Genomic DNA, 11,390 nt, shown 5'->3' with positions numbered 1-11,390 from the left:
ATTTTCATAACATTGTCATAACACTTGGAAACTGAAAGCACTGTTGCATCAAACTCTGCTGGAACACTTTTGGCCCTTGGAGATGAACTATGTATACATCCAGTGTATTAGCCCTTTTATTTATAAATGAGATTATGGAACCGCATCTGATCCTCGTAACCTCCATCACACCCCTCACCCATCCATAACTCCCCAGCCTTGTTTGGGCATCACAATGATGGTTTATGGTTTCCTTCTTGGCGCCCTACACCAGCACCACCCAGCCCATGCCCTCCATATGCCCCTGCAGGGCTGGCATCGACACACAAACCACAGTGACCTGAATACCAAACCCACACAGCACACACCTCACTCAAAGAGATCACCACTTTTGATTGTCAGATATTGATCCCTATTCGATCTAATATGGCTGCGCCATATTTTATGATGCCGTGTATGGAGGTTGTGTGTTTGCAAAGACAACCATGAATATGCAGTGAAATGTACGTGTGAACACTTCATATCCATTGTTCCCCACCACCCCATCCTCCTTTCACACACACACAGACATTCTTGTCATGCTCAGGTGTAAAAGTGAGAGCGTAACCATCACAATGAAGCAGATGCACATACACAATAAGTAAGATCTTATGCATTCTGCTTATTGATCCGGGGTGTATGTAATGCATATATGTGTGTGTGTGTGTGTGTGTGTGTGTGTGTGTGTGTGTGTGTGTGTGTGTGTGTGTGTGTGTGTGTGTGTGTGTGTGTGTGTATGTGTGTGTATGGTGACACTCGGTCAAGCAAATAGAGCTTCATCTGCCTGTTGTCATTCTGAGAGGCTTTGCAGCGGGCCACTTCCTCCATTAATCTGTCTCCTTTTACCAGAGCTGTCAAGACCATGGCATTTGTGTGTGTGTGAGTGTGTATTTGGGCATGTGCACTGTACAACACAATGTGTTCAATTGCCTCTCATTGTCAGTGTGTGTGTGTGTGTGTGTGTGTGTGTGTGTGTGTGTGTGTGTGTGTGTGTGTGTGTGTGTGTGTGTGTGTGTGTGTGTATTTGTGCATGAGTGAGCACACCATGTAATATTTCACTCCTTACCCACAGGGATTAGACCATTCATCTCCCGAAGCCCCTGTGTAGGTGTCACACACAGCGCTAATTAGGAGAGGATGGAAAAAGGGAGAGCTGGCGAGCGAGGAGGGAAAAAGTAAAAATAGATTTTTCGGACGGCAGAAAAGAGGTGACAGTGATCAATAATTCCCGCGTAAAAATCAAAGTATTGATAAAGGAGAAATTTTCCTGCTGGAAGCGTTGGGAATGTGGGCGATTGTGCAGTTTTAAAATAAGACAGAGGAGGCAGGGAATACTGTTTGTAGCCCTGCAGGAAAATAAAGGGTTAGGAAACTGTGGGTTTGCTGAGAGCAAAGGCAGGGACTCTTCCCATAACACAAATCAATTTACACCAGCCTGAGACATTGATTATAGCTGGCTCATACCTCACATGGTAACAGCAGACATCAAACAGACACTGTCAAGCCTGTAAAACCACACAACAGGGGCATTATCTGCCTCTCGCTGTGTGTGTGTATGTGTGTGTTTGGGAGTCTGTGTGTTGTCTGTGTATGTGTGTGTTGTTCAGCGGACCAGATATCCCTACGCTTCCCCAGTTACTCAAACCAGGGGATGGCTGCTAGGCAACCAAGCCACATCACATCACATCAGGCAAGCCGGGAGAGAGCGAGAGACATAGAGAGACAGAGGATGAGAGAGAGAGCTAGGAGGAGGAGGGAGTTTGGAGGCAGAAAACTGTGCTGGCAGTATTACATAAGCCGGCAGCCCAGTCCCACTGCTCACATTAATGTGGTTAGGCACTCGGAAGAGATGTCCATTAGTCACAAGTGACAAGGCCGGTGAAGACGCGGCATCCAGCAGTGATTTTTAAAAGCCAGTGTTGTTTATAAAGGAGAGCATCACTAACAGGTGTGTCAAAAAACAAAACTAAATACACTCACACACACACACACACACACACACACACACACACACACACACACACACACACACACACACACACACACACACACACATTATTAGGGGATGAGTTGCCTATTGTACTGTACAAGCAGAACAAACATAACAGGGACTGATAACACCCCAGAGGGATGGTCTCAAACAAACACACATGCATTAAGATACATAATGTAAAGTCACACTGTATGAAAACACACACATACATAATAATGACATATGGATTGACATGTGAATGGCCATGCTAGAAAATATATGAGCTCTCATTTGAAGTTGAGAGGGTGGGAATGCTTGTGTGTGTGTGTGTGTGTGTGTGTGTGTGTGTGTGTGTGTGTGTGTGTGTGTGTGTGTGTGTGTACAGCTCTGTCTATCAGCATGATCCTCAAAGACGAATCAAAGATGAAGTGAAGCTGCTGCAGTGACTGGCAGCCCATACATAATCTGCCTTCCCATATATAACGCAACCACATACATTCTATCTCAAGACGTAACCAGCACATCTTTGCAATTTATGAACCATTGAAGTGATATGCAATCATTCTGATTATTAAAAATACCATCATTTGTCACTAATTGAGAAAGAAATTGCTTCTGTGTTAATAACTCCATAGGAGATGTAAATTGGTATAGTACTTACATTATAACATTATTTTTCTATACACCCCACCCCCTCCGAAAAATCTGGATCTCTCTGTTACCTTTCTTTAACTGTTGTCATGTTATCATTCAACACTGGAGAATATTTATATATTTTTGCCATTTTTCATCCGATATAGCTTATAAGTGATCCTAGGAATGTAGAGATATCGTATTTTTGGGGAAATTAGAGGGTAACAATGAAAGTCACAACTCAATTTTTTACTTTGACTTTTTTTTTTTTTTTAACCTAAACCTCCTGTGCAGCCCAGGCCCCTCAGAGCTCCCTGGGGATGATGGTGAAGGGCCGGATGGGGCAGGAAGCCTCTAGCTCAAGTGCCGTCGAGAAGCAGTCAGGGGCCTGGCTGGAGCTCCGAGACTGCAGAGCCTCGCCCAGACCGCTCCACGCCTCGTGGGAGGTGCTGTGGACCTGAACTGCATCACGCAGGACCTTCTCCCCAAGGTGGATGCGCCCGCTTTTCACGAGCAAACGGCCCTGGATGGAAAGACGGATAGAGGGATAAAAAGAGGGAAACTTAGCTCAGCAGTAATATATGTGTATAATACTGATAGGCTCTCAAGCCATGTTCAATTTCAGTCAATTCAAAATGTTGACTGAAAAAAATTAGATATTTCCCAACTATTGGAAAATCGATGGCAGAAAATACGTTATTTGATATAACACATTTGATGTTTCTGTTCATCCTCTGGAACTTTTAAATCTCTAATATACATAGAGTAACTCAAAAGTACACGGTGATTGAGATTATTTTAGTAGTGCTTGAAAAGTTTCTATTTTGAGAATAAAAACTACAGATAGTGGTTTACATGGAACAAAGAGTTATTTAATTGTTGAACTTGTTGAGTTAAAGCTGAATTAATTCCACTTCTGAGGTAAAATACAGGATAAAAGTTGACCTGTGGCATGCTCTCATTTTCACAATACACAATCGCAATAGTACATTAAACCACAGAACCTTGTCGCTAATGTTTTTTTTTATTTTTATCCCAAATATCTACCATTAAACATTTTTCATGGCACGATAAGATCAAGTAAGCAGATGGTGGCCTTTTACACAAAAATCCATATCTTGGATTATAATGCCTTCTGTCCTTTGGACTAGTTTTGTACAAAACGAAACAGCAACAACAACAAACTGTACTACACTTGACTAGAGTAATATTCAATTGGAACTGAACAACTGAAGGGAGCAAATCCACAAATCATGGGATTAGGGGTAGCCCTCTGCCGAATGCAGTTATGTAGACACACACACACACACACACACACACACACACACACACACACACACACACACACACACACACACACACACACACACACACACACACACACACACACACACACACACACACACACACACACACACACACACAAACACACTAGAGTGATGAACCTGAAAGTGATGCTGTGTTTATAACCTGCTCAGATCAGAGGAAGGACTGCAGGTCAAAGGGGCCATTTAAGTGCAAACATACAGTATTATGTACACTTTGCATCACTGCGGATGATTTGCCGAAATGACAATCAATTTACAGCGACTTAAATCCTGTTGACATGGCTATTCAATCACACTCTACTGTCTCTTTTGTCAACAGTATGTTAGTGTTGCACTGTAATCATGTTGGCAAAGTCTGAGGTTAGGTTGCAATGTTACTGTTCGCTTTCCTTCTATCTTCGAAATGAGTTTGACTGACCTAGGGCTTTGTTTTTAACCTCTAAGATCATGTGACTGCTCTGGCAGCAATGGTGAGTACAACGTTATCGTAACCAATAGATACCGTGGTTATAATACGTTATAATAAAACATAGATTTCTTATAAGTTTACTTATTACATTACTTTCATTACTTTGTCAAAGGGGCCTACCAACAATTCCAAATCCTCCAAACCAAAACATCACATATTCTATATTTAGCAGGTGTACAGACAGCATATGAGACAATATGGTTTAATAACCTGCTAGCTTATATTTTGGAGGTATTTACCTTTCTACAACAGCTAGCTTACTATTATCCCATGGTGACTGCATGCAGCAGTCCCATCCCAATGCAAAAGTCGCGTCGTCATAGTGAAGCCGCAGGGACCACACACCCTCCAACTTTGAGCAAAACCAGGCCTGAATGTTGGCTTACCAGTGGGTCCTGTTAGCAAGCCAGGTAACTAAGAAGACACAACATGACAATAAGACAACTTTGGAGTTACCAGAGGGTGCATTTCATCTCTATAGTAGAAGCTACACTGTAACTGCCAATGTGGTGAGGTAATACATAGCTACTGAACCAGTTTGTCCAATGCAGAGAGACCAAACTGACAAACCAACCCCTAAAATGTAGTAACAGAGTGTTGCTGGGATTCACTACTTAAATGTACTTACTAATTTTACTAACATTGTAATCCCTTAGACTATTCATTACTGAAAAAATTAATCACATCACTTTTACAAGTTACTTAGTAATACATCACTGCCCAACACAAGTCATCACTATCATTACCCATGTCAAGCCAGTTTCAACACTTTTTGAAAACATTTTTGAAAATATATTATCTCACATATTAAAATGAATGGAACTCAATTGCTCCATTGGAAGGCAGAAAAATGAATAAAAATAATCTAAAAACACTGGTATGTACCTTTAAAGAACATGTTATTCCAAAGGGTTCATTTGCAGTGGCGTGCTGGGCGACTATTGCCCAGGGCTCTGCCAGGAAAGTGGTGCGTATGCATGCAATCTTCTGTATATGTGTGTGTTTATGTGTGTGGCAGAAAAGGCTGCAGAATGGAGGATTGAGAAGTATATAACAGGCATTTCATGTAAACTGTATGGATATATAAATTGAATAAATGGCAGTTAAGGTTGGTGTGTCAGGGTGCGAGTGCGTAAAGAAGAATATACTGTATGTGAGAAAGACAGGGATATTATGGATGATATCTCTTGTCGCCATGTTAAAGTTCACGCAGAATTATGTGTGAGTGTGTGTGTGTTCTGTCTCTTCAGAGCTCGGCTCAGTTGGGGTGCGGTGTGTTGGAAACCCGGCAGAAAAGGGCGTCACGCAACTGACCAACAGCATGGAGTCAAATCTGTCTCACACAGAAACATAACGCACAGGCACACACACACAAAAGCTACAGTGTCACATGCACACTCAAGGTGACAACAGGCAGCCACCCTTGCACAATATCATCCCCTCCTTACTTTGACAATCTGTTACACACACAAACACACACACAAACACACACAAACACACACACACACACACACACACACACACACACACACACACACACACACACACACACACACACTGAGCTGGCCTGAGGTCTGACAGACGAGTCTTGTTATGCAGTCTCTACTCACAAGCTCCAGATTAATTGGGCTGAAATTCACAAAGCTGTCTAGGGGCTCTGATGCAACTTTCAATAAGAGCATATACACACACACACACACACACACACACACACACACACACACACACACACACACACACACACGCACACACACACACACGCTCTCTCTCTCTCTCTCTCTCTCTCTGCTTCTCTCTTCCTCTGTTCTCCTTTCCCTCAGCACTGCTGTGTGGAAAACACAGAGGAAGATTGAAACTCTTGGGTACAGAGAAAACCTGTTATAGGATGTACACACAGGTTTGCCAGCTTGTGTGTATGTGGCTATATGAGTGTGTGTATGAATGCACAAGTGTGTGTGGGTGTATGCTCGAAGTGTATGATGTATTCCTTGCCGCCGGTTTGGCCACTAGCTTCAACATTTTACTGTCTGTGCTCTCCAGTCTCCATACTAATGGGTTACGTTGTTGCAGTGTTTCTAAAATAAACACAGTCGGCTACTGGGCTAACACACAATTACACACACTAATATACACCCTTCCATCTGTGCCACATGTCAGCCATGCTGGTAACCATGGAAAAAAATATCCTTCTGGTTCAGCTCAATCAAATAAACCCTACTGTATTTACTGTGGTCTGATATAAACACAGGAGGCCGAAAAAGGCTAGAACATACACAGGAAAGATCATACACCACAATACATGCACATTGGCCAATAGTATAGTATGTAAAAGATTTAAAGAAAAAGTTCATTTTAAGAAATAACAATTTTCCTTTTTGAGAGTGAGATGGGAAGAACGATATTAATCTCACATCTGTCTATTAAGCACAGAGCTGGTTACAGGACGTTGTTAGCTTAATTTAGTATAGCAGGGGGAAACAGCTAGCCTGGTTCTGTTCAAAGTGACTAAATAAACCCACCTCGCCTCTGAAGTTGTTTTATTTATACAATTTTAATCTGTACATGAACAGAGATGTAAACATGTTTGACTTAGGGGAATTTATCTGTTGAAGCTATTTCTTGAAAACACTTTATCCATCTGTCCAGGATACTCCTGTGCAGTGTCAGGCTATAGCGCAGTTTACCAGTCAGTATGTACAGTTTTTGGTTTTGGTCTCTGGAAACATGATGGTTACAAACATGACAACCGTCAGGCCCAGTCACACCAGCATTTATAACTACAAAATTCTGTAGCAAAATCAATTCGTTACATGTGGAATAGCCTCAGTTACTGGGTTTGCTAGCTGGGGCAAAGTAAATCAGTTGAGTTCAACTTTGGTTAACTTTGACATGCAAATTCCCAGCGTTGTCTAATAGCAAAATGTTTTGACCATGTTGACCTTTGAGGGAATGGAGAACTAGGAAGACCAAAATGGACCAAGCTACTATGTCTTATTAGCTGTGTTGCACTGTCCAGTTTTACGTAACCTCCTCTGTCGGAGCTGCTTTACAACAGAGACTTGATTTACAGATAGTTACACAGATACAGATTCTGTTTGTTGATCACGTTACAAATAGTTTGATGGCACAAATATTGTGTGAATGTATTGTCCCCTTAGCTATCAAACTTCCTACCTGGCATTTCGCAAGAAGGTAACAAGCTAGCTAGCTTGTTTCCTTCTTCAATCAGACTCTTCATTGAATTAAATGATGTTCATTCCTGCGAACAAAATGCCAGAGTGGAGTGAACAGCCCAGTGCAGAGAAAACAGAAAGCGGTCGGGGAGCTATTTTGACTGGCTACTGCTAACATGTCCCAGCTGGCTACCATGTTATTGATTATTGGGCCAGCTACAGCAGTAAGTTCACTAACCAACCCTTGGAGTAGTGACTAAGTGATCAAGCTCCTAGAACCATGCAGATTAATTTCACTGTCGCTTTCTGGTATGGCCAGGCCTTTACTGTGACAAGACTTTGGGAAAAAGTTTGCATACAGTTACATTGGCTAGCTGTTCACAAAGAAAAAGTTCCAGTATTTAACTTCACCTACACCCATAAATTGTTGTTTTTACATTTCTGTTTGTGAAACTGTTAAACTCGATATAAAATCGAGGCTTTGGTTGTGTTTTATTTTCATTTTGGTCTTAAGGCCAGGATAGGTTAACATCATCCTGAGTCCAGCTCGGGATCTAACGCACAGGCATGGGATTGAAATAGATGTTCTTGTCTCAATATTGGAAAGAAAAAAAGTCCGTAATACCCAAACACTGAACTATTCCTTTAAAGTGGAGACAAAAAAGACTAGAGACCATTTTGCGATGGGATCGTACCAGCTGCGACACCCATTTACATGTTGATGTTCTGACCAATGAGTACTCAGTAGTTATTACTACATTATTACATGAGTACTTAGACCACGCCCATCGTTGAACTTGGCCTTCATTTTGATCTCACCTACTCATGACTGTATCTTGCACGGTTGTGACCCTTATCTTGGTGACAAAATCTGTCCACAGACAGACATACAGACAGACAAAGACACATAAACACCTGCCAAAGTACTCAAAACCGCCTCTGTGGTAGTTTCCACTATGGTAGGCGTCTCCAGGACCACATTTTGCCATGATGATATACATACAGACTCACGAGGTGAAAACAATACCACCTGGTAAAAATGAATGAGAGAAAGATAAAGAAGACAGATTTCCAGGGAATATGAGAAAAATTTTCAATCAGTATGAGAACAGAGAATGATACATGGGTCATCCACTAATGACAGGGTTGGCGGTTCATCCCCAGCTCCTCCTGTCCACATGTCAAAGTGTCCTTGGGCAAGACAATAAACCCCAAATTGCTTCCGATGATCAAGACATGGTAGCTCATTGTCATCTGTGTGTGAGTGTGAATGGGTGAACGAGGCAAATTGTTAAAAGCGCTATATAAATGCAGCCATGCAGAAAATGAAAGCGGGAGTAGGAGAATGAATAGATAATAAAGGAAGTGAGTTAACAAATGTGCTCAAGAACATTTTGATTGCTACCAAGTGTTTTTGGCATTACACTTATAAAGCTGGTATCTATTGGGTTTGCTTTAATTACTACTAGCCATCTGTCTCCAGTTCTACCTAAGCTGACCCCATCAAGCTTGGCAGCGTAGGTTTGTTTCTTGTCCTGCCATTAAAGCACAACTGAACTGAGCTGAGCGAAACTGAGCCAAACCATCTTTCAAGCTAAATTTAAGTAAAATTTTGAAATGCTGCAACAATATATAACATTTAATTAAGCGTTTTTCCATCAGCTAGATAGAGGACAAAGAAAAAAGCTTCCTGAATGTCACAAACACACCCAACGGAGATTTGATTATGGAATTGATTAGCATCGGGGAAATTAGTTTTTGTTCTTTGGTGTCAGCTGATGTTATTCATATTTCATTCTGTTCAAGACAAAAAGAGTACTTTGTCATATTCGAACATACCAACCACAGCTAAGCAGCCACCACAGAAATGTATTTATGAAAATAATATTTTTAAGATAACACCTTTATTACCAAAAAACCTTTTCTACCTTAAGTAAACATTAAAACTTCGAAACATCATAGATGAAATATAAATACTCTGATGCAAATCCAGCTAATGTATAAAGCCACACCTGAACTAACCAGATACTGACGAGACTGATGGTTAGCTAGCTACACACTTACAGTGCCATATATATTTCAGTTTCTGATTTTTAATACATTTTTAGAAATTTCTAAAAACATTTTCAATTCTGAAGCCACTGTACATGACGTAAACACAAAATCAGTAAGTGACAAAAATGGTCATATGGATCTGTTCCCAGAAATTAACATCTTATAGAGAGTGTAGAGACAGCTGAACGCTAAATTTAGACTTGCAATCTGCTGTTGTCAGCCATGCTGCCTACAGAGCTGAAGAGCTGCGACTGACCAGGCAAACTGGGAAATAAGAATATGGTAATGAATTGTTAAGTTTAGGCCCAAGTGTAGAAATTGCAGTGTTACAGTTTTAGTCTAGAAGTGGTAAAGTTTGTGCATGTCATGGTTCAGGTCAATAAGGTCCATAATAATGCAATGTGGCAGCCAGAGAGCTTGTTATGACACTCAATAACCATCTGTTGAACCCCTGTAGGCTACTACACATATACACACAGTGTAACCCAGTGGCTCAATGCCCTGCCATTGAACCAGGAGAGACCTGAACCTTTAATCCCATCAGTGGTTATGTCTGGGCAGAAAGGGAGAGGTGAGGTGAGCCAAGACTACTATATTTACCTCAGTCATGTTGGCTTGAACATTCCTTACTTATTAACCCCTTAATGTGCAGTTTCCGTTTCTGCCCTCTTTTATTTTAAGTAATACATCGACATTTTGGAGAGTAAACTTATTTGCTTTGCAGTTGAGAGTCAGATGAGAATTCCACTCTCATATGTGTCAGTAAAATATAAAGCTACAGCCAACAGACGATTAACTTACCTTAGTATAAAGACTGGTAACAGAGGGGGAAAGGGTAGTCCAGTAGCAGATACAGTATGTTAATCAGAGAATGTCAGAGGTGTTAGTAGGTATATTGAGCTGGACAGAGCCAGGCTAGCTAGTTTCCCCAGTTTCCAGTCTTTATGGTAACCTAACTGTCTTCTGGCAGTAGCTTTATGTTCAGCGTACAGGTATGACAGTGGTAACGATGCTCTCCTCTAGCTGTCCAAGAAAGGACAAAAAAGTAAGCACATTCCTCCAAAATCATCTTCTTATTCCAACTGTCCTACAGCATCATATATATGTATTTATTCTGTTTTTGCTCAATCCAACTCTTCATTGAAGCCATTCGATGTTAACACTAGTCAACATGACACACATACACTTACAAAAACACACTCAGATGGAAAAATAGCAACAGGAAAGGAAAAGAGAAGGAGAAGGAAGAAAGAATGAAAGAGAGGAGTGATACAAGAGAAAGGAAAAGGAAGAAAGCAAGGAAGAAAGGGAGTGTGAGTGAGCAAGAAAGAGCTAAAATGGGGACAATGGATAGAGAAAAAGAGAGATGGAAGGAAAAAAAGAAAGACGCGCCAAAGAAAAAGTACCAAAAAAAAGTGAGCCCAGATGAGCCATACATAGCAACGGACGCACCAGCCAACTCCCAATCGTCTCTCTGTTTGCAACCCCGATTTTTTTCTTCCTCTCGCTCTCTCAGATACACTCCCCTTCTCACTCTATCTCTCTCTCTGTGGTTATCAGAGGTCTTGCTCAATAGAATATATTTCCCTGGTTGCTAGGCAATCCCATAAAGCGATGAGAATGAGCAAAGTGTTATAAATAATGTATTTGCATTATCTAATCAGCTGACATCCCCCCCATCCACACAAAAAGGAGAGGAGAGAGAGAGAGAGAGAGAGAGAGAGAGAGGAAGAGAGGGATGA

General features: G+C 41.3%; 1 protein-coding gene across 1 annotated transcript in view; it reads right to left on the bottom strand.

Annotated features, from left to right (window-relative positions):
- Positions 1-2,093: 2,093 nt before the first annotated feature.
- Positions 2,094-11,390, bottom strand: part of ttc7a (tetratricopeptide repeat domain 7A) — a 54,513-nt gene continuing 45,216 nt past the window's right edge. Inside the window, exon 21 of the mRNA XM_040139533.1 lies at positions 2,094-3,146. Within this exon, the coding sequence (XP_039995467.1) occupies positions 2,928-3,146 (219 nt within the window). The 3' untranslated portion in view covers positions 2,094-2,927. The remainder of the gene's footprint in view (positions 3,147-11,390) is intronic.

The sequence above is a fragment of the Xiphias gladius genome, chromosome 11, assembly GCF_016859285.1.
Source record: "Xiphias gladius isolate SHS-SW01 ecotype Sanya breed wild chromosome 11, ASM1685928v1, whole genome shotgun sequence".
NCBI classification, from domain to species: domain Eukaryota; kingdom Metazoa; phylum Chordata; class Actinopteri; order Istiophoriformes; family Xiphiidae; genus Xiphias; species Xiphias gladius.
Note: the sequence above shows the minus strand (reverse complement) of the source record. Positions and strands in the feature narration are given on the sequence as shown.